Source organism: Lissotriton helveticus, chromosome 6 (assembly GCF_964261635.1).
Source record: "Lissotriton helveticus chromosome 6, aLisHel1.1, whole genome shotgun sequence".
Taxonomy (NCBI): Eukaryota; Metazoa; Chordata; class Amphibia; order Caudata; family Salamandridae; genus Lissotriton; species Lissotriton helveticus.
Window position 1 is genome coordinate 2,060,604,306 of NC_136067.1, and position 23,806 is coordinate 2,060,628,111.

Consider the following 23,806-nt stretch of genomic DNA (forward strand, 5'->3'; position numbering starts at 1 on the left):
GCTGTGTTGATTCAAAGACGAGCGTTCCGGAGGCTCGAGCGGCATTGTCCGTGAGCTCTTCTTCATGACGTCTTGCCCTTTTGGTCTATGCAGATACAAGTGTGCGCGCTATCGTCATCACGAAGGTTGTAACCTTACGTGGCGACTGCCTTTTGGATCCTCGTAGCTCACCGGTGAATTTCCTGTTTGGATCTTCACAGAATTATTTAACCGAATAATACTTTTCAGGAATTGAGGACGTAAATACTTTCTTTTCTTCAGTTTATTTATAAATTTGCAACAATGTCTACAGAGGCTACTCGAAGTGAAGCATCTCCACGTGGTGATTCTGTGCTGCATCTTAATACTCCTAGAGAATTTCTGTCTTGTCCTGGAGAGCCGGTCATCAAATGGAGTGAATGGAAGGAGTATGTTTTAAAATATATCGCTAATCTTGAAGACTGCAGTGGATTATTTTCTCCTGAGAGAAAGAAAATAATTTTGTTATATTGTCTTGGTTCGGAAGGGCCTCGCATATATTTTCAATTAGAGAAACACAACAGATCTGTTGATATGGATGTATTTAAAGCTGCTTTACTTGACCTTGATAAGCATTTTTCTCCTGCAGTCTGCGTTGGTGTAATGCGTCATGCTTTCTTTCAGCGTAAACAAGAGAAACATGAGTCTATTGAAGACTACGTTTCAGCCTTGAGAAAATTATCTATATCTTGCAAATTTGGCAATTTACACGAAGAGCTAATTAGAGACCAAATTGTCATGTACGCTAACAACAAAGCCATTCAAGATTGATTATGGGTGGAAGGAGACTCAAGCCTAAAAGACATTATTGCTATTGTGAAAAAAGCAGAGCTGTCAGAGCGTTGCTCTAAAGCTACTTTATCCACTGAAAAGAAAGATGGTAGTGAGCCAGACAACGACATTTCAGATACTAAAAACAAAACTTCTCGTAATGCGGATTCAAAGCATGAAAAAAAAGACGTTAAGAAAAGTGATAATTTTGTTAAAAATAGACAACCTAAGTATATTTGCTATCGCTGTGATAGTAGTTCTCATGCTGCATGGTACGACAAATGTCCTGCTAGACCTGCTAAGTGCTTAGAGTGCGGGTTAATTGGGCATTTTGCACGAGCATGCAGATGCAAGAGTTATAAAAAAATGGGTAATGTAGCGTGTGTGAAAGAAAGTGATATTGATGAGTACTCATCTGATGACAGTGACTATGAGGACAACAGTAAGTATGACTCTAAGAAAAAGGTTGTTCTAAAAATTTCTGGTGAGGGTGACAACAAACCTTTATGTTGGATTTCCTTTGGTGGTGTTAATTTACAGGTCGCTGCAGACTCAGGTTCGCCTTATACAATTATTGCAGAAAATACTTGGTTGCAACATTTTAATTCCACCATTGGTTGTCATTTAGAAGAATCTGACATTAATCCTGAAAGCTATACTGGTGAAAAGATTGACATAATTGGATTTCGAGAATTAGTTTTCAGGTTTAAAAGTAGACATGCTCTATGTAAGTTATATGTTGCCAAGAAAGGACCGTCGGTACTGGGATGGAAAGACCAACGTAAATTAAATATAATCTTAGATCCAAATAGTCCAGAAGAAGTTTTAGTAGCTTGTGACTCTGAAGACACCAAGAAATGGGTGTTAAATGAATTTCCCAATGTTTTCAGTTGAAAAATTGGAAAATGTAAAGGTTTTTTTACATTCTATTAGATTGAAAAGCAACACTGTTTCCAAGAATCATAAAGCAAGGAATATTCCACTAATTGTCAGAGATGAGGTTAAGCTTGAATTGGAAGAATTAATTAAATCTCACATAATTGAACCTGTTCAATCCTCTGAATGGATCTCTCTGTTGGTTGTCGCTAGACGTTCCAACGGCAAGGTCAGTATATGTGTCGATTTAAGAGGATTAAACAATAACATTGTTGTGGATCAGTTTCCATTGCCTCGCATTAATGAAATGCTGTCTTTGACAAGGGATGCTAAGTTGTTTTACACACTCGATTTGTCCTCAGCATACCATCAAATAATGCTTGATCCTGAGTGCGAACAGCTAACTGTTTTCTGTACACCATTTGGATGCTATCAATTCCGCCTATTGCCATTCGGATTGGCATCGGCAGCTGCTGTCTTTCAAAGACTCATGACACAGCTGTTTGGAAACATCTATGATGTAATATTTTTCCAAGTTGATATTCTCATCATGGGAAAAACTAAAAAACATCATGATGACACTTTGCGTAAGGTACTGCAAGTTCTTGAGCAGAAGGGTTTAACGGGTGAAATAGGAATGTGCAAATTTGTTGAATCAAAAGTTACTTATCTAGGACATGAAATTAGTCAAGATGGTATCAAACCTAAAGAAAAATTGATTAAAGCTATTCTTAAAGCTCCCCCACCTCAGAATAAAGATGAATTTCGTTCCTTTTTAGGCCTTGCAAAGTACAACTCCAAATGTGTTGACAAGTTCTCAGAAAAAACACATGAAATGCGTTCTTTGCTAAAGAACAAGAACAAGTTTGTATGGTCTGACCTTTGTCAAAAGTCTTTTCTTGATATCAAATCTGTGATTGCAAAATCACCTGATCTGAAAGGGTTTGATCCTTCTGCCAAAACTTACATCACCACCGATGCGAGTGGGAAAGGGTTAGGCGCAGTTCTTACCCAAGGTAATATTAGTGGTGGTGAAAGTGTTATTGCTTGTGCCTCCAGGTCACTTTCTCCAACTGAAGAAAAATATTCAGTTATAGAAAGGCAAACACTCGCGTGTGTATGGGCCCTTGAACATTTTAGAAAGTTTGTTTGGGGAAGGGAGTTTGTGGTAAGAACAGACCACAAACCTTTAACGAAAATACTTACCAAGGAAGGGTTGTCAAGAGCATTGTCCATGAGATTACAAGATTTCATATATAAGGTGCAGTATGTACCAGGGAAAATGAACACAACTGCAGATTTTTGGAGCAGAATGTCTCTGTCTTTGACAAAAATTGACACAAATCCTTGGAATGATGTGTGTGTTGCAGGTATTTTTGTTAATGAGAACTGTGATGTGTTACAAGAAAAAGAATGGGTCAGATGCGCAATAAAATGATGATATTTTACAATCAGTAAAACATAAAATTGAGAATGGTTGGACAGATTGCGTAAAAAATGTACTTCTTGGTGATTTGAAAGTGTTCTGGGAAGTACGAAATGAGTTGGGTATTGATGGAATATTTGTTGTTAGAGGAGAAAAAATTGTTCTACCATCTAAATTAAGAAATAAAATCATAGCTCTATGCCATGAAGGACATCCTGGTATTTCCAGAACCAAACTCAACATTAAATCTTTATATTGGTGGCCCAAAATTCATATTGAAACAGAACGCTTTGTTAGATCATTTTTAGAATGTAAAACAGCTGATGAATCACAAAAAACTTTGAACCCTTCTTTAAGTTCACTTGCTTGTCCTAACCTACCGTGGGAGGATATTGTTTTAGATATAATGGGCCCTGTTTCTTGAAATGATGGTTCTCAAAACTTCATTATTGTCCTAATGGATATGTTTTCTAAGTGGTTGGAACTGAAAGTTGTGTCAAAAGTTGACACACGTTCTGTTATTAAATTTCTTGAAAGTATTTTTATTAGAGAGGGATTCCCAAAATCTTGATTCACCGACAATGGGGTTCAGTTTAAGTCCTTAGAAATGAAACCATTTTTAAGCTATGCTTGTATTGAACATAAATTCACAGCACCTTATCATCCCAGGGGTAATGCTGTTGTTGAAAGAGTCAATAGAGTTATCAAAGGCACTATACAACAAGCCTTGCGTAATAGAAAAGATTTGGATATTGAATTACTAAAAATGGTGTAGAGTTACAGAGTTACTGTCCATGACTCAACAGGCTTTAGTCCTTTTGGTGTCATGAGAGGCAGAGTTCCTCTCTCAAAAGTCAACCAAGGTTGGATGAACAAAGAAAACAAAATAATTTGGAAAGAATGTATTATGGACTCTCAGCCAGTATTACCGATCATCCTGATGTTCAATCTGACAGTAGCAAAGGAAAAACCAGCAGTTTTGGCAGAAACATTGTCAAACCGAGGAAACTTAATGATTATGTTTGTTATTTCAATTAAATTAGTTTTATTTTATTTTATTTTTTAAGTGGGGGATATAGGTATGTTTTTATTGCAGAAAAGGAATGTGTAATAATGTAGTATTTATACATATAGTATTGTGTATAGCTTAGTATGAAGAGTGTAGAATGTAGAATGTTCTTGTATTCTGTTTTCCTTAGTAGGAGAGAATGTTAGGATCAGGTGTGGTGTAGCAGAGGATGTGTTCGCAGCTTGGCCTATGCGCTGGAAGAGATTACCAATAAACAACCACTTTACTTGAAGATTGTTCCTGAGTAATTACTACAAGTGCCTTATGGGCCATGTGCATTTGTTTCATAATTTTTTTATCTCATTTTTTTTACGGGTGCGTGCTGGCATCTCTCTGGATCCCCGCGAGGTTTCCCTTTGCCAGTCTGTGGAAGGGGTAGCAGCCGGTATCCCATATGCTGCTATAAATCATAATCTTTGGAGTGTGTGTAGTGCTTGGCGGTGTTCTCTGACCGAGCATTGATAACGTCAGCAGAATATAAAGCGGCTAGCTCCTTCGTAAGCTTTCTTTTACTTAATTCCTCCCCTGTATTTATACTCCTTAAATATATTAATGAATTCCCAGTCTGTCCAATCTGTTCCGCTCCACTGTTAGAACACAGCTCGCTAGTTAATTGCTCAGTTTAAGTCCCAGCAGCTTTACTTTTAATGTTTGCAAACTGGGCACCATTAAATTGAATAAAGGTAGAACCTGGCATACTCAGAGTATAATATGCAAGTGTACATATTTGAAATGCATTTTTCATGTGGTTTTATGTAGCGTAAAAGAGCCCCCTGAGGGCCTCAGAGCACTATATCATGAATGGGCGGACAGGCAAGGCATGCTGGTCTTGTTAACTCTTAGACTCTTCCATGGATCTCCCCCTATCCATCCCACACACCTCTATCTAGTAATGGCTGCCCTGTCCTCACAAGGTGCGGTCAGTGATAACAAAGGGCTGAATTATATAGTTTCGTTATAGAGCGCGCCTGGGCTCAGAGTCCAAAGCATGGCTTGACAAAGCAGGTAGGTATTCTATTAAAAGTGTCTGCAGGTGAAGGATGGGGGCTCGCGCAATCCCACAGCGGCCACCTCCGCGCGCACACAAGTAAAGGATGGTGCGATAGTACATAGTACACCATACCTTTCTTCTCATCCCTTTTTCCGTCCCGCTGCTGTGAGCGGGGACCTGTATAGCGCTGCTTGCGCAAGGCGCTGGTTCTTTGTTTAGAAACTAAGCATCCAGCTGTTCTGTGACTGGTTCGCTTCACATAAGAAACGAATACAGTGCTCTGATTTATGTTCCCATGTCATCTTGGCGCTATATTGCAACAAAATGCAGGATTGTGTAAGGACTCCGGTGCCTGTACCTTAGCATACAAGTGCACAGGCGTGAGATGATGTTCTTTGTTCGCTTAGCCATGCCCCCCCATATATATGCAGTTGTTATACATTATGTTAATCTACACAGTGTGTTTACATCAATGTGCCCGTGACCCAGGCAGTTCAGTGCAGATAATGTCTATTTTAACTGTGCTATAACTTGTGTCCTGCTTTGCACTAACGATGCTAGGCTTGCCGGCCCAAACAGATTATCCTGTTCCATGTTCTCGAGCTCAGAGTCCAGCTCTGATACTGGTGACCGTGTTGATTTCTCAGTCTTTTCAGTACTGTAATTTATTAGGTCTTGTTGTAGTTGGTTGGGATCGCCATATATTTTGGATTTGCCAGCAAAGTTCACCCTGAGTCTAGTCGGGTAGGGCATCGCATAGTCCAGTTGGAGTTCCCTTAGTTTGTGCTGTACAGGCCCAAATTTCTTGCATGCCTCTTGTACCTGCGGAAAGAGGGCTAGCACACCTCAACGCGGCATCTCTGTCTCTATAGTTAACATTTCTCGTAATTAGGGGGCAAGGCGAATCACCCGGAGGAGGTCTGGAGGAGGTCTGGGGCTCAGAGTGCGATGAGCACGTTCAACAATGAACACTTCTGAGAATGTTTCACGGCCCAACACAGAAACCAGCAATTGTTCTACGATTAGCTCCATGTTTCCGGTAGCCGTGGTCTCAGGCAGGCTACGCACATTATTGCGCCTAGAGCGCGCTTTGAGATCTTCGGCTTTGTGGCGCATTAATGTCAATTATTTTGCCATTTGTTTCTGCGTCGTCCCCATTTAGGTCTGTGCATCCTCGGCCTTCAATATTCTGTGCTCCGCCATGTAAAGCCTTTCGGCATGTTCATCCACAGGTTTGGACATCCGGTCCATACAGGAAGCCAGTGAGTCTATCTTGCCGTCAATAGATGCCAAGCTCTGTTGCATGGCCGCTAGTATATGTGAGATGTCGTGCCCAGTGGCAGTTAGTTCCTCAGTTTGTTCGCAGCTAGGGGGTTGGGAATCTAGTTTCTATTCCTGATCGACTTGTGCCGATCAAACTGAACTTTTGATTGCGTTTTATCACCTTTCCCCATTATCACCACTACCATAGGGCACCAGGCAATTCTAAAATATTTCTGCATAGTATAGCCAACTCCAATGGTGCACAAGGTTGGCAGTAAGTTCCCTGGCTGTACCCTGTTGATGCGCTGATAGGTAGTTCAGTTTGCTGGGTCTCCAGTGCCCACCCGTACCACGACCAGGCTCAACCAGGTATGCGCTGGGGGGCGCTCACAGGGGCGGTCAAAGGCTCAGACAAGTATCCTTTGCAACCGGTTCCAATATCACTACCCTTATGCTGGGATCTGCTGAATCTATGTCTGGGCTCCACTGGTCAGGGCCAGAGGGTGAGGGGGCACTGTGGGGGGAGAGCAGCACCAAGCTCCAAACTTGATCCGGTTCCCCACTGCCGTTGAGAGAAGAGAGGGGGGAATGCCACTGCAGCAAAGATAAGGGAGTTCGAGCACACTCCTTCCTGCTGATTGTTGCTGGTACTAGAATGCTTTTGCATCTGCTCAAGGAGTGTGATGTTGTATACCAGGCCTCATGGACTGCTCATGGGGTCCGTTACAGCCCCTCGCTGTGTGACAACTACTTTTCACCCGCACCTCCAGCAACAAGACTCCGTTAAGTCACACGGTCAGCATGTCCAGCTATACAACGTCTAAGAGGTCTGGGCAGCCGCCGGGTGTGAATGCCTCAGGCCCCCTGCTTGTTAAATCCTGGTGATCGCACATGAGGGGGAAGTACAAACAATGTCTTAGTGGGGGAGCCTGGGATAATTACCCTACGCTGTTTGTATTCGGTGCCGGGGCCTTCGCATCCACAGTCCGGAGGCCGCAGCTCCACACACCAGGCCGCACCGCGCACTACAAAGGTCCAGCACGGTCTTACCACGGATACTTTTCAGACAGCAGGTACATCCACGTCCCAGTCCGCCGTACTGATTCTGGCCGGAGGCAGGCAGATGCCTCTCTCCTTATGTTCTTTGGACTGCGTCACATGGACTGGGCTTCACTGCTACGCCACGCATCCACTGCTTCGCTTACCGCCTCACAGGCCTCAGATAGGCCACAACTGCAATACTCTGCACTGTTTAGGATAGGAGCCGAGCCCAATCGCCAAGCCTACAAGGTCCTTAGGTTACACCTTGGTGCACGGATTACACCGTTTTTTATGGCTTCATCTGCCTGGATGACGCAGATTCATGTAGGATGGTGTGGGTGGCAGCCGGAGCTCGCTCAGGCTGCGGCCATCTTGGAATCAGGCAAGTTCTGTCCCCGAGGACCTGCAATTTATTAAGATGTGATGCATATTGAGAAAAAGCCCATTGCAGTAATCAATTTTAGACAAGATGAGTGCAGCAACCACAGCTTTCTGGAGTTCTAATAGAATGAAAGGTAATATTTTCTTGAATGTGTTAATCATAAAGAAGCAGGAAAAGGTGATGGCATTGATTTGTCTTCCGAAGGACAGGTTGGTGTCAAAGTAAACTCCTCAGTTTTTCACCTTTGTTACTGGCTTGGGGATTTATCCCAATTCTTGTGGCCACCAACTTGGTGTCCAGAAGGAGTTATCTCGTCCAAAGAGAATGACCTTGACTTCAGTTTTCCCTAAATTTAGCTTCAGGCAGTTTTGGGACGTCCAACTACCTACTTCATGCATACAATCATGGAATCTTGACGTGGGGTTTGTTGGATCCCTTGCAAAGGATGCTACGATTTGCGTGTAATCTGTGTATGATGCTTTGTTAAAACCAGAGAGGAGTGACATAGATGTTGAAAAGGGTCAGACTCAATAAGTAACCCTGTGGCACACCGCAAGGAAAAGAGAACAACTGGGACTTGTATCTCCCAAACTCTACCAGTTGCTCTCTGTCACTTAGAAAGTACTTCAGTAGATCCAGTGCCCTACCCCTAATGCCAAGGGAGAAGATACAGCTAATGAGAACAGCATGATTGACAGCAGGATCAAGGCCGACTTCCCGCCTTTATCCACGACCTCTCTTATTTCCTCCAACACATTGATCAGGGACAGCTCCATGCTATGTAGACTCCTAAAGCCACATTGAGAGCTATTCAGAAGTTTATTCTTATTAATAAAATGGGTAAGCTCTATATTCATGGCCTTTTCCACAATCTTGGCCGTCACAGGAAATCAGGAGTTTGGCCTAGAGCTGTTTGGGACTTTATAGTCTAAATTTGCTTTTTTTCAGCGATCAGAGAATGGATGCCCTCTTCCATTTTGTAGAGGAAAATATCCATTGGGGAACGTACAGTTGAAGATATCTTTGAGGTATGTTAGCTGTGACCTCAGAGACTGAGTGGAGGACTTTTGGGGGGCGGTAGACAGACAAAATATTGATTTTTAAATATCGATATACAATAATATTGATGTTTAAATATCGAAGCTAAAGAATATAGAAGGTAAGTAATATCTATTTTTTAAATATCGAAGGGACAGAATTTCGAAGGTAATATCGATATTGTAAATATCGATGAAAGTAATATCGATGTTACTAATATCGATGTTAGTAATATCGATGTCACTAATATCGATTTTTATAGGATTTTGATGTATATTATTATGTATTTTATATGTTTTAATTTTTTTTTAATGTAATTTAAGTAAATTTTGTATTTTAGTACCGTAGCGGGTTGTGGGTTTACAGGGGTATAGGGTGGGAAGTAATTTAATTATATTAAATACATTTTTAATTTTTAGGAATTATAAATTAATTTTAATTAATTGGTAATTACATTTTATTAATTGGTAATTAATTATAATTAATTGTTAATTGATAATTATGTTCTGTACCGGGTTATGGGTTTATAGGGGAATAGGGTAAGAAGTAATTTAATTATATTAAATTAATTTTTAATTTTTAGGAATTATAAATTAATTTTAATGAATTGGTAATTACATTTTTTAATTGGTAATTACTTATAATTCATTGATTTATTGATAATTATGTTCTGGAGTGGGTTATGGGTTTATAGGGGAATAGAGTGGGAAGTAATTTAAATGTAATTAAGTAGTAATATATTTTCGTTAATTATTTTTGCTAATTATATTATTGTTGTTTAAATATTAATTGGTAATTAAATTGTATTAATTGGTAATTCATTTTAATTAATTCATAATTATGTTCTGTAGCGGGTTATGGGTTTATAGGGGAATAGGGTGGGAAGTAATTTAAATGTAATTAAGTAATAATTTATTTTCATTAATTGTTTTGGTAATTATATTATTGTTAATTAATTATTAATTGGTAATTAATTTTTAATAATTGGCATTTATTATTAATTTATTGTTACTTAATTATTCTTTGGTAATCATGTTTTTAATAATTATGTATTGGTATTTGTAAATAGTTTAGATTTATTTAGTAATTAATTTTTAAAATATTTAACATTTTAATGTATTTATAATTTTGTTATATTTTAACTTCTACGCTATGGGAATAGTAATTTTCACCCTCACGCTATCCAACGCTTTCCCTACTGTTTCACTCTCTGGAGTTGGAATAGTAATTTTTACCCCTACGCTATCCCACGCTTTCCCTACTGTTGCACTCTCTGGAGTGGGAATAGTAATTTTTACCCCTACGCTATCCAACGCTTTCCCTACTGTTGCACTCTCTGGAGTGGGAATAGTAATTTTTACCCCTACACTATCCAACGCTTTCCCTACTGTTGCACTCTCTGTAGTTGGAATAGTAATTTTTACCCCTACGCTATCCAACGCTTTCCCTACTGTTGAACTCTCTGTAGTGGGAATAGTAATTTTTACCCCTATGCTATCCAACGATTTCCCTACTTTTTCACTCTCTGGAGTGGGAATAGTAATTTTAATCCTTACCCTATCCAACATGCTCCTTACGTTTTTTAATTTGTTTAACTTTTTTGTTTAATTTTCATTTATATTATCTTTTTTATGTTTGTAGATGTATTTGTAATTTTTAATATTTGTAGTTATTTATAAGTTATTAAAAAATGATTAAAAGGTATGACTAAGTAAATATATATTATGTATTATATGTATATGTTTAATTTCTTTTTTATTAAATTGTGTATATTAATTATGAATTTTAAATATTATAACATATGTATATATATTTTTCTAATTTCTTTTTTATTATAAAAACAAACAAAACATCTGCATCAGATGAACAACATAGAAACACATTGCAGGGTTTGAATTGTCTTACATTCAGAATCAAAATTACAATATGTAAAAAATGTGGGATCTCCGGGAATCCTGAGTGTCCAGTTCACTTTGCCTCATCGGGGGCGTACACAGATCACCACAATAGCTATTCCAGGCTCCCCAGATCTTCCCCCACTTCTCCGGGCAACCCCTGGCTACGTACACTGCCCGTTCCCGAAACATGCACCAGTCTAAATCTTAAACCCACTTGGTACGCCGGGGTGACTGGCCGGCTCCCCACAGCTGAGCAATATTACGCTTTGCCAACATGCACGCCGACGTCACCCACTGTTTCTGATACCCATTCAAATCCGTGGGCTCCCACACGTTCAGTATACATCTCCGGGCTTCTGGTCGTAGCTCATGTCCCAATACCTCCCCGATTACATCATGTACCTTCATTCAATAACTCTGAACCTCCTCACAGTGCCATAGAATGTGCATGAAAGTGCCCAGCGCGCCACTTCCTCTCCTACAGTCCCCACTCGTTACTCGTCCCATTCGCACCAATCCAGGCCCCGTGACATACGATCTATGCAGTATCTTCTGTTATATATTAGGGAGATGTTTTTTTCCGGGATGTGACCGTCAAGCACACGATCCTCCAGAGGAGAAGCCTCCGGAAGCTCCGAGTCCTTAGGTATGTGGGCGAGGAGAGCATGTCTAATCTGCAAATATCGAAAATGCTCCCTACCATGAAGATGGTATTGCTTTTGACGGGATTCGGAAGTCTGGATACCGCTTTTCCCCCCCACATCCTTAATCTGACTGATTCCGATGAGATCCCATTTATCGAAACCCTTAGTCTTCCACAAATTTCCAAGTCTCTCTGAACTAAACAGGGGGGTAGCCATGGTCAGTTTCCCTTCCCAACCCAGACTCTTGGTGGCAGTATGCCAGACCCGCACGGCATGCGCCGTCGGGCCCGCCAATGCAAACTTCCCAGGCCTGGCATAATGGGCTCTAATGATGTCTCCATCTGGTGCCTGTCCCCGGTCCATAGCATATCCCGGGTCTCCCGGAGTGCCATAGACCACATGATTCACCGCTGCTAAGTGCGAGGCCCAGTAATATTTCTTCAGATCCGGGAGGCCAATACCTCCATCGTACCACGGGGGAGTCAGCTTGACGAGAGCTATGCAGGGTCTGCCATCCCAGAGAAGCTGTCGCTGGAGTGCCTCAATCTCCCTGAAATAAGTACTCTGCACTGGATCCATCGTGTTTTGAAGCACATAAAGGAACCAGGGCAAGGCCATCATTTTAAATAATACTGCTCTGCCCAGCAGCAACAAGGGGAGAGCCTTCCAATGCTCCACATCCTTCCAGAACCGACGCAACGGGGGTCCCAAATTCTCAATATACCGCACCCCCGAGTCCAGTGTTATATATATGCCAAGATATTTAAATCCCACTGGCTCAATCTTTAGTGGGCAAGACTGTGGGACCACTGCCGGATCACCCGACAAGACCAGCAACACCGACTTAGTCCAGTTTATGGCAAACCCAGAGTATCATCGTTTCCTTGCACCCAGACTTTGGAATACGCTCCCTAATGACCTCAAGGTGATTTCCTCACACATTCAGTTTCGTAAGGCACTCAAGACTTGGCTATTCCAAGAAGCCTATCTCTAATTCCCCCTCTGGTTGATATTTGAGCTCTCTGTTACCATCTCCAGCGCCTTGATGCCTTCGGGTTTAGTTGCGCTCTCTGTATACAAATTTCCATTAATAATAATAATAATAATAATATCTACCAAACGCGGCCAAGACATCCAGGAAGAAAATCAGGGACGCTCTGGGGTTGGTAAGTTATAAGAGGATATCATCAGCATAAAGCGAGATTTTATCCTCCCACTCCGGTGTCCACCTCAGACCACGGATCGACCTGTCCCACCGGACCCAAGCCGCCAAATCCAGCGCAAAAAGAAGTGGGGACTACGGGCACCCCTGTCTCGTGCCTCTCTGAAGCTTAAAGTCCACTGATTTACAATTGTTTATGATTACTCTGGCCAAAGGAGCGGCATACAACAGTCGAACCCACTCGATAAACTCCGGGCCAAAGCCCATCTTAGTCAGAACCGCAAACAAGTAAGCCCATTCAACTCGATCAAACGCCATAGTGGCATCTAGGGATACTGAAACCGCTGGTTGCACTAAATCTCGGGACCTACCCAATACCCCATGAAGCCTTCTCGGGTTCAGGGCTGTATTTCGACGCGGCATAAAGCCAGATTGATCGGGATGCACCAGAGGGCTAATTACCTTGACCAATCTATTGGCAAGCACTTTCGCCAATATCTTGGGCTCTGTATTGAGAAGTGAAATAAGTCGATAAGAGGAAGGGGACGTCCGAGACCTGCCTGTCTTATGAATTACCACCACATTGGCAATCCGTTGGTCGTACGGAAGTTGCCCTTACTCCCTGCTTTCCAGAAACATAGCTCGAATATGTGGAGCAATCTTATGGGCATTTAATTTATACTGTTCTATCGGGACCCCATTAGGAATTTATGCTTTTGATTGCCTGCACAATTTCATCATTTGTAATGAGGTAATCTACATACTGTTGACGGTCCTCCGTGAGGTGCGGCATGATTATATCCCTAATCATTTTGCTATTTTCGGTCTCGGTGAAGTCGTTCGCAGAGGCATAGACACCCTGATAATAATCATAAAAGGCGGCCGCCACTTCATGTGGATTGGTAATCCTATCGGGCCCCACCCCATCCAATTCTGGCACAAAACGAGAGGCCCGCTCTCCACGTTCTAACCAGGCAATAAGCTTACCAGCCCTATCTCCATGCTCATACACCCGACTTTGTACGTCATTATTCTACGAGACTTCCCACTCCCTGGAGAGGCCTTTCTACTCGTCTTGCTTCAAATTCAAAAGATGCTGGTCCTCCAGAGCGGCAGTGTCAGCCACGCGTTTCTCTAAAGCTATCACTTCCGCCTCCACCCTAGTTACCTCCGTCTGGTGTTTTTTCTTTTTCCTGCAATTAAGGAGAGAACCTTCCACCGGAGCACCACCTCATATGCCTCCCACAGACATTGTGCTGAGGCAACAGTACCCACATTCTCCCGGAAGTAGTGTTCCGAGATCCAGTGTATTTCTTTTTTTATAGCCGGGTCTTTCAAGTGCCATGCATTATATGGAGCAACTCTGCCAACCGCAGGTTGCCCAATCTCTATCTGTAACCACATGGGGGAGTGATCCGCAACGCCCCTTCCCAAGTACTGGGCTTCTCTAATTGTGTCCGCCATTGCCGCTGGGATTAATATATAGTCTAGTCTGGACATAGTATTGTGTGCTGCTGACACGTGGGTGAAGTATCTCTGAGTCGGATTACGTACTCTCCAACCATCGACTAGTCCCAACGACTCAAGAAAGTCAGGCAACCACCTCTGCGATGATGTGAGAAGTCGTGACGGGAATCGATCTATACCCCCATCCAGCACTGCATTAAAATCTCCCCCCAGTACCAGGAGGCCCAGGGGCAGGGTCAAAAAGACGGCACTCAAATCTTTAAAGGTATCAGATTGAAGGCCCGGCGGCACATATATCGACAAAAAGGTAACCACTTTACCCCCCACTTTCCCAGAAACATCCACATATCTGCCCCTCTGATCGGACCATGTAGCTTGCGGATCAAATGGAAAGGAATTCTTGATGAGTATACCAACTCCCCTAGACCCGGATGTGAACCCAGCATGCGCTATTCATTTATATCTCCCTCTATGAAGGGCCATGCAACGATTCCCAACTAGATGTGTCTCCTGCAGAAGTGCAAACTCTGGGGAGTGTCGTCTGATCAGCTGATTAACCATCCCCCTCTTGATCTTGTCACCCAGACCGTTAACATTCCAACTTACACTCTTATCCCCGATCGCGGACCAACACAAGACATTTACCCCACATCACAAGCGCTGAATTGCCGAACCGTCATCCGATGCGATGCAAAATTAAACTGACACTTAACACAACACCAAGTTCTTAACCCCCCTCCCCCCACCCTGCACCCCTGCATATAGCTAACGCTCATCCCCAACTAGCAGTGTGCCTGTCGCCCCCACACTAAACTATAAGTAACTAAAAGTAGAAAACAGAGGAGGGCCGTCTGGCAGGCCCGCTTCCCCCCACCCCCCTGACCCACTCATTGCTACCCCAGCAATATTCAAACTACAAAGATAACTTTCAGGACTTAGCTAGTCCGGGGATACATCTACACACCCCCACATAACCCACAGCAATTCACAGTAATTTGACGTCTCCTTAAGTCCCCATAGTTACAAGGTCAATGTTTCTTCGCCTCAGCCTGGTCACGATTCTCGGAGCCTGGCACTAGTTGTGTGAGGCCCACACTTCGCAGAAGGTAAGTGAAGGTTGCCATGTCTTTAGCTGCAGCGTTTGCAAGGTGAATAATAAAATCTCTAAGGATAGTAAAGTCCAGAGACAAAGCTTTGATGTGTAGCAGTTGACTGCTATTATGTAAAAAGCTGCACTAGGAGCTGGAGATCTATACAATAGTACCCCGTTAAAGGAATATCCCATACTCTTTTTTAATTTTGGGGACCCATAGTCTAGTTTCTTGTTGGCACACCACAGTGTTTAAATGGCTTAAATTTTTCAAATACAAATTCGTAGCACTGAGTAGGGTTAACCTTGATTTGGTTACTATTTCCAGTCCCACCCCTTGCAGAATATGACACGTCCCCTAATGTCTTCTCAGTTCCCTTCTTCTTCCCCTTTTCAGCTCTACACCCCCATAATATCCTTCCTGTTAAGGTATGGGGTTTCCAGTCTGCCCAGGACAGGAGAAACACTCCCACATTATGCTCTGCATGTGCCATGTGCTGCCTTAGAACTGCAGTCAGCGTCTCGGGCAGTGGGCTAACAACTAATGTCACTCGCCAGCTGTGAGCACGGCTGGATGCTGCAGCAGCTTTCCTCCACACCTATGAGTATGAAACAGAGGAGACAGTGGATGGGCATGTAACTCTAGTTAAACTACAGATTCACGCTCCAAGGCTAAACATGTGCTTGTTCGGCATGTTTACATGCCTCAAAGTACAGAAGCGACTGCACAGTGCCTGGTTCCGGTGCACAAATGTGTTTAACTTGTACGCTTTACATCAGGATATATAAGACGGAAAAATGTACATGCATGCAGCACAATACAGGTATGCTGCCATTGGCTACACTATGTTTACAACCTTATATCCCCGTGATAATTCAGATGCTAGCATCTGGCAAACACATTGGATTGATCAATGTCCAGTAGTATTTTGCAGCACATGCCACCAGGAAATATCACGCGCCCCCCAAAAACACCACATACACATCACCAGTGGTCATGGCCGTCAAACTTAAAGATGTGTAGTCCTTAAACACAAAAATGATATACAGTTAGGACTGAATTATGATGTTGATGGGACCAACACAGGCGGCATGTCGGTGTCGGTCCTACCGAAATATGCCCCTGCAGTTCGCCTGAATACCAACATCTGGGGACATATCTACTAAATGTTCATGAATACATCAAGTCACTTCACTGTGTTGTGTGCACAGGGGAAAGTTGAACACTGCCATTCTTACCAAGATGTGGCACTATTCAGCTCTCTCCGTGCACTGGCCATCAACTTTTAGCTGTCTAACGCTAATGCAGGCATACTTGTGCCAAGGTGCAAGGATGCCTGCGTTAAGGGCAGAGTTGTTTTTGTGCAGGAAGGGAGGCTTCTTGGCACAAAAACAATCCTTAGAGGCATACTCCTCTTTCCATATGTGTTGCAGGATGCAGCACACATGGAGAGAGGAAGTAATGCCTCTATTGGGTAGGCACACCACAGGGGCACAAACTCAGGTTTACAAGTGTTAGTATATCTGGATTTATGTAAAAACCCATGGGTGGATGCTTGGGAACAGACAACCTCGAACCATGTAACACCTGCCAGATGGAAAGTAACGCAACGCAACATTGCAGCGCTTTAACTAGTAATACACACACTAGTGGTGCGACGGAAAGCAGTGACCGCTCTTCTCCCACTGCGAATTTTATAAGGAGTCCCTGAGTTCTGGCATCTTACTGACATACAAAGACCTTAGAGTGAGTATCTCCTCCCCGTACCACAGGGACGTCTGGTGCCTACTTTACACCCCTGGCACAAAACACTTTAATGGATGTCGTTTACACCTACTCTCCCAACAAAAACGGCTCCCTCTACTAAAAAAGGTACATTACCCAGATCAACATTATGCACAGTTGCTGACTCCGTAGTGTCTCTTACACAAGAAAAGAGTATGCATGCATTTCTGCAGAATGAGATACAGCCTCAACCCCTCAGATGATTTGTGCAGTCAGATGCTGAGGGCCTGAGCCCTGTGTACTCACCTGCAGGAGAGCACCCTTCCTCTACTGGAAGTGCCTCACAGAGCCCAAGGAGAGCAGCTAGGAGCAAGGTGGCTGCTGGAGTCTTCATCATGGCGTGGACAGCAATATCTGAATGCCTGCTGCTCCTGTGACTGGGATTGAAGCAGGCAACCACAGACTGGACAGCAGCCAATTATATTTAATTATATCCCTGTCACAAGCTACAGTATTGCAGGACAGCGCCTCAACAAACTTGTTTTGTTCAGCCTTTTCTCCCTTTGTTAGATCCAGAATAGATGTTTGACTGCAGTAATGTGTACCTAAGTTTGGAAGTGCCTCAAGCAATTTGGATGTGAACTAAATGTCACTGAGTGCGCAATCACCAACACGTTCAAGGTTACTGATTAATCTGATGCTAATAAAATAAAAACAGATCTATGTGTGTTAACCTCATCTACACCAGAGCCCTGAAATCCTGTGTAGTAGTAAACATTAAAAAAGTCAGGAATGTTGAAAAGAGCAGCAGGGTAGCAGAGGACTACTGCACAGTAGACCCGTGACCATACATGGATGCTGTGTTGACTTACTTTTAGCTGATCTGGGGGGATACTTTAAGGGATGCAAACAAAGAAGGCCCGTCCAATGGCTGTCTCCAGTGTAGTAGTCGGAGTTGTGTCCTAAAACAGGTGACACATGAGTGGGGCGCAGAAGATTAGTGATGACCTGGGAAGCTTCTCAATGCTGCAGTAGTTGCAGGAGAGTTTATGAGAGCTATGGAAAGGTGTCCCATTCTTGGATGACTGCACAGTCCATCACAGTGACAGCTGAGGAGCTACTGGGTCACTGGGGAACAACACCTCTATCCTGGATCTAAGAGAAAAGTATTTGAAGGTACATCAGTCCACATTGTAAATCGAATTGCAGCTGATGGATTAATGATTCTTTGGGACCGACCACTCCCAGAAGCCCATCTTCCTGAGGCACTGGGCCTGACTGCCAGACTCCCTGGAAGGGTAATCAGAGAAGGGACTCTAAGGAAAGAGATCTGCTGGGTAATACATATTAGTGAGTGCATTACATTGTTCTTTTTTCAATTAAGGGCAACCAAGGTAAACCTTTAAGTATGAAGGACAGGAGTCAGGCGGCAATTTAGTAAGATGGTTTATTCTTCAGCAGGTTCACATCCATCTATTCCCAAAAGCTGCTGAGGAAATCTGGAAGTCACAAAGTAACTGAACATTCTCCGTGACATGGCCTCATCCCATAACCATAGTTACTTCCACATAGCTGTGTTTAAACATGCTGGTTTAAAAACTGTTAGTAAAACATAACCAATAATACAGCAATATACATGGGAAAGATAAATACAAAAGACATTGAGTTTTACATACTCCTGAACAACATAACGTATTATACAACACTATACATTGAAAACATAAATGCGAAAGAGATTGAGTTTGACGTGCTCCTTATTATGTAAAGGGTATGTATTTCTCACATACACTCCCATTTAAGGGGGTGCTGTAGCTTTTCTTATAGACCTTCTGGGAGATCACTCTGAGGAACCAGAGCCCACTGAACCTTTGGACAGTGCATCCTTACTGCCCCCTGGGACACCAAGATTCTCTGAACTCCTGCAGATTACCTCCTCTGAGCACCACCACTCTCTTCAAATTCCATATGCGGTAATCATCAGTCTTAAAAGCATTGATGAAAACTTTGACAAAACAGGGAGCGGGTACGCTCGAGAACGGTGTTGTGTGTTGATTTAGATTTTGTATGAATTTCCCGATACATGCCCTTATATAGGTACAATTCACATTGCCCTTATTTAGGCATAGATATCCAGCCCTTATTTAGGCAATGCTTATGCTAACTAAATACATGCATGGCTAATTACACCCGTTCATCTACGTCACAGCGAGTTCTTGGAAAACCTGACTCTTAAGCCTTTAGGACTTCCCCTTGCTTGGATATTGATTTCTCCAAGAACTCATTTCTAATTTCTGAACATCTATTCTTTAGGGGTTCATTATGACGTTCTTATGCCTGACTTTCACGTCAATATTGGCATTCCTAAACACCTTCAAGGTATAAATATACCTGTACTTGCTATGGCACACCAAGGTCGGGTTCGGCTACCTACTTGCACAACGAGGCTCGCCACAGCAAGTACAGAAGAAAGTCAAGTCCCCAACTGATGCACTGACCATACGCTGTCATCCTCCTTGCCGAGAATCCAGCTCCAGTGTCTCTGGCTCCCCTTGCGGGGTGTTAGAGAACGAGTCCCGGAAACAGATAACAACCTCTCTCATTCTAAGGTATGGAGCTGAAAAGAACCTAGAGGAACTTTTGGCAACTTTTGGCATAATTAAACCAGACTAAGACAGCACCTACTTCTTCCCTCGTACTACACTTAGGTTAGGTACACTGGGGTAGGATTATTTTAGCAGCACCAGTTGAGTATTTTAGCCTGTGTTATTTATGCATGTATTTTTAATGAATATATGTCATAGCTACAAGACATGCTATTACAGTATTATTTAATCTTACTGCTAACGCTGTACATTTTATACTTCGCATTCTGTCTTACGATTGTAACAGTTCATATCTCTTGCATGAGAAATAAGACTGTTCAATAAACCGTTTTTTCGAAACGCCCGTCTCACTATTTCTATGCAACTCTGTAGAAATGAAGCATGCACGATTGACTGAGTGAAACGGTTATCTATTGTTTCCACAACTCTGAAGATATTGTTCCGACTCTAAAGGGAAACAAAGTTGTCATGTTTATGCAGTTGTCAGAAACGAATCCCTTCTTGTTCATTCGAGAAAGTTTCTAGTGACCTATGAGTTAGCTGGCACACACACAATTAAGTTTAATGTACTCAATAGAGAAATACTGACCTAAGTCCTATGTCAAAACTATAGTGTATATTATTCCAATGCGCAGAGACTATCAGGGATATAGGTACTACACTACAACGGAGCCCGCGAGTGCCGTCTGGCTTGCACCCAAGATGGCAGCAGCCCTCGGGAGATGAATCTCTGAGAAGGCCTGGACGCCGATAAGAGGTATAGGGCCGGCAGAAGTCTGCGGAGAGAGTGATCCAGTCCCACAACTAAACAGCATAAGGCAGCGAGGTGTAGATTGGGACCGGGACCGGAAAATAATCCTGACAGAGCACCTGCCGAGGTGCATCACTGGAGAGGAGAGAGAGAGGATTGCCATCAGCCTGAAAGTTCAAGCGGAGGGCTGAGACTGCCGGGGCCAGCAACAGGGATGACAAGGAGCTTGCGCTGCGCCCGCTGGAAGTGAGATCTGGTAAGCGGGGAGCGGCGAGGATTATGCCAGGGACCCTTGCGGGCTCTGGTGAGACCCTGTGCCTAGACCGAGTCTGACGAGGAGTCCCGTTAACCGTGGGGGGCTGAGAACACATGGGTCTGGAGACTGTACGAGGAGGTGAGTGGGTACCTTTGGGGGTACGGGCGATTGGATTCCCCCCCTTGAAGAGGTGCCAGGAGAAGGGATGTAACAGTTCAGCAACGGGCACAATATGGGAGCGGCCTAACCAACTTCATTGAGGGGCAGTGAGTGAGCCTGGAAATAGCGCAGGAATATCAGGCCGCAGAAACACTACAAGGAGGGTTGAGCGTGGGCTGCCGGAGTGCATTTCGCCCCCCCCATGTAAGAGGCCTGGGGGCAACTGGATGCTCGGATCCACATCTGGCCAACCTCAGGGTCTTTGTTGACGGTGACGCGACCCCAGACTCAAGACTATACTAGCGAGGAAGCTCTGTATCTACAGGGATCCAGGATCGCTGAAGTCTGCAGCGTGCCTGAGGGGATGGGCTGGCGCTGTGGAGGCCCCTGGGGCGTGGACTCCACATCCTAAAGAAATACCAGGAGTGAGGTTTTAGCAGTACAAAGAAAGAGCACAATGTGGACGCTGGGAGTACTCTAGCGAGAGATATAGCAACCTACCTGTAAGCGCATAGGAAATCCAGGGTTATATCCAGCAAGAGCCCACTGATTGCTCCTAGTAGAGCAGCACAATGTGTCTAGCCTTGGGAAGGGAGCCCACGCCTAGGATTAAGGAAGCTGGAAGAGTGTTTGACCCTTTGTAACAATCAATCATCCACAGATAGATGGATCAACACAGAGACTGGACTTGGGACAAATGCAGAACTGAGTCGCATGCTGGGCTCCTGGTCCATGCTGCAAAAAGGGGAGGAACCGTTCTTTTGAGGGATAAGGGGATTTGCATTAAGAGTGGAGTGAGTATCTGAGAGGGGGTCAATTGGAGAGACGCACTCTACTCTCCCTTGTGTTTCACACAAGGGAGAGTAGAGTCAGAGAGCTGCCCCGACTGGCGTTTCAGGGACATTGATCCCATACACCGCGAGCCAAAGATGGGGAAATCGAGCAAGCGCAGAGAGGTCGATCCTTCATCCCAAAGCATGACAGACCCGGAAGATTGTTCAGTCCCGGCCTCCACTCATGCGTCGCAGGTAGAAAAACATCAGCCCCAACGATCCAGCATATTCTCCAGGCCATAACTGCCTCGAGACTCGCAGTTGATAATAAAATAGATACCGTACAGTTCAGGAAGAACTGGGCCTACTCAGAGCCGATCATCAGCGGTTGGCCGAGAGAGTGACCACGGTCAAAACATGGAGATCTTGACACGAGTGGTACATACGGCTACAGACAGGCTAAAAGCGGTAGAGGCCCAAGTGAAGATCCTATCAATGAGAGCTGAAGACTCTGAAAATCGATTGACAACAGTGTGTGCCTCACCGGGCTGCCGGAGAAAGTTAAGGGACGGGACATGGTGTCCTTCCTGGCGAAATGGTTCAGGGAAGAGGTGGCAATGGAAGGTTTGTCCCCCTTTTTCACACTGGAGATGGCACACAGGGTCCCTGCGAAGCCCTCTCTTTCCCGGGGGAACACTGCCTCCTGTAGTGGCACAAATATTATTTTACAAGTACAGAGACCATACACTTGCACAGGCCCAGAAGAAGGAACCCCTGACAGTAGACCACAGCACTGTCAGGCTATTCCTGGATTTTTCCAGGGAAGTCCAACTGGCCGTTAATCAGCTGAGGCAAATGGAGCATAAGTAAGCAATGATTTTCCCGGCCCAACTACGCATTGTGACTCCATCGGATTCGGTCTTCTTTAGTTCCCCTCAGGAGGCATGGGACTGGATTGAAGGTCAGGTGAATGGGAAAACCTCACAGGAGCATCTGAAGAGAGGGGTCACTCAACTTTGGAGGGGCCACAGTAAATCCTTGGCTGCTCCTTCCAGAACTGAGAAGCAGTGAAAACTAGAACAGGTCATGGCAGCGATGGCATCTTTGAGCGCTTCTGGCCCAAGTGGGGCCACTAGCCCTGTGCGGAAGGAAACATGAGACTCAGATTCAGAACTCAGCACCAGCATGATATAGGGGGCTAGTCAGGAGCTGCCAGTGGTCACTCCGACCACAGCAGATGAAATAATTTGACTATCACATAAAAAGTAAAGTATTATTGAAGAAAGGAACTTGAAAGTGGGAAAAGTCCCCATTGACACTAGTAGATGAGGGGAAAGAGGGAAAGAGTAGGGGAGGGAACAGTACACTACCCGCCTGGGGACAATGTACAGACTATTCAACCTACTGGATGGGTGAGAGAGTGGCGGGCTACACATTTGAATGTATTAAATGGGAGGAGGACCTACTCCTCCCCACTTTTTCCATTGTTGGATATGGTTTTTGAAAGTTTGGATGAGGGGAGTTTACTTGCTTGTCCTGGGGAATGGGACAAGCAAGTACAGCACTTCGTCCATCATCCCCTTTGGTTTTGTCTAATAAAGAAGTAGCAATCATTTATTGACATAATGGAAAACAGAGATATGGTGTTACCTTTGGAAAATAAAATGGGGTTGCTATGCATTTATGTTTAAGGGGGGTTGCAGATCTCACAGTCCAGTTATTGGTAAAGTGTCGACCTGCACCTCCCTCCTGCCGGCAGAGGCCAGAGACAGCAGCCTGCCAAATCTTAATGGGGAATACAAATGATGCACACTGCTGGCTACACACCAAACATATAGGATAATTTCCTGGAACAAAAGAGGGATGCATACTATATCACACAGTATAAAATTCAGTCCTACTTGAATAGAAGTGGAGTCTATATTGCACTCCTTCAAGAGTCCAATTTGATTGGGTGCGAGGAAGAGGCACTCAGACGAAGATGGTGAGGTCAATTATATTGTTGTGAACGTATATAGGACCCTATTTAAATATTCCCGATGTATGCCCTTATGTGGTTATAACAAATCTTATCCTTATAAAGGCATAAGAATCACTTCCATATTTAGTCATAGCCAATGCAGTCCAAATACGGCAAGGCTACACCCATAGACTCCTAGAAAGTACAACGTGTTCTTAAACAAACCAAGCCTCCAGCAGCCCGGGAATTCCCCCTGCTTCTGTTTTGATTTGTCCAAGAACTCCTGGAGTCCTGAAAGAACTGCGAGTTCTTAGTGACGTCTTATGTCCAACCTTGCGTCAAACTCAGCACCTTCCAGGTATAAATATACCAGCATCTGCCTTAGCAAACACACGGTGGTTTGGAGCAGATCGGCTATCTACTTACCCGACGCCCAGCAGAA

At 43.9% G+C, this 23,806-nt stretch overlaps 1 protein-coding gene across 1 annotated transcript in view; it reads right to left on the minus strand.

Moving 5' to 3' along the window:
* LOC144762022 (antileukoproteinase-like) overlaps nt 1-17,366 on the minus strand; it is a 97,215-nt gene extending 79,849 nt beyond the window's left edge. The window contains exon 1 of the mRNA XM_078647188.1: nt 17,169-17,366. Within this exon, the coding sequence (XP_078503314.1) occupies nt 17,169-17,259 (91 nt within the window). The 5' untranslated portion in view covers nt 17,260-17,366. The remainder of the gene's footprint in view (nt 1-17,168) is intronic.
* Nucleotides 17,367-23,806: the final 6,440 nt, after the last annotated feature.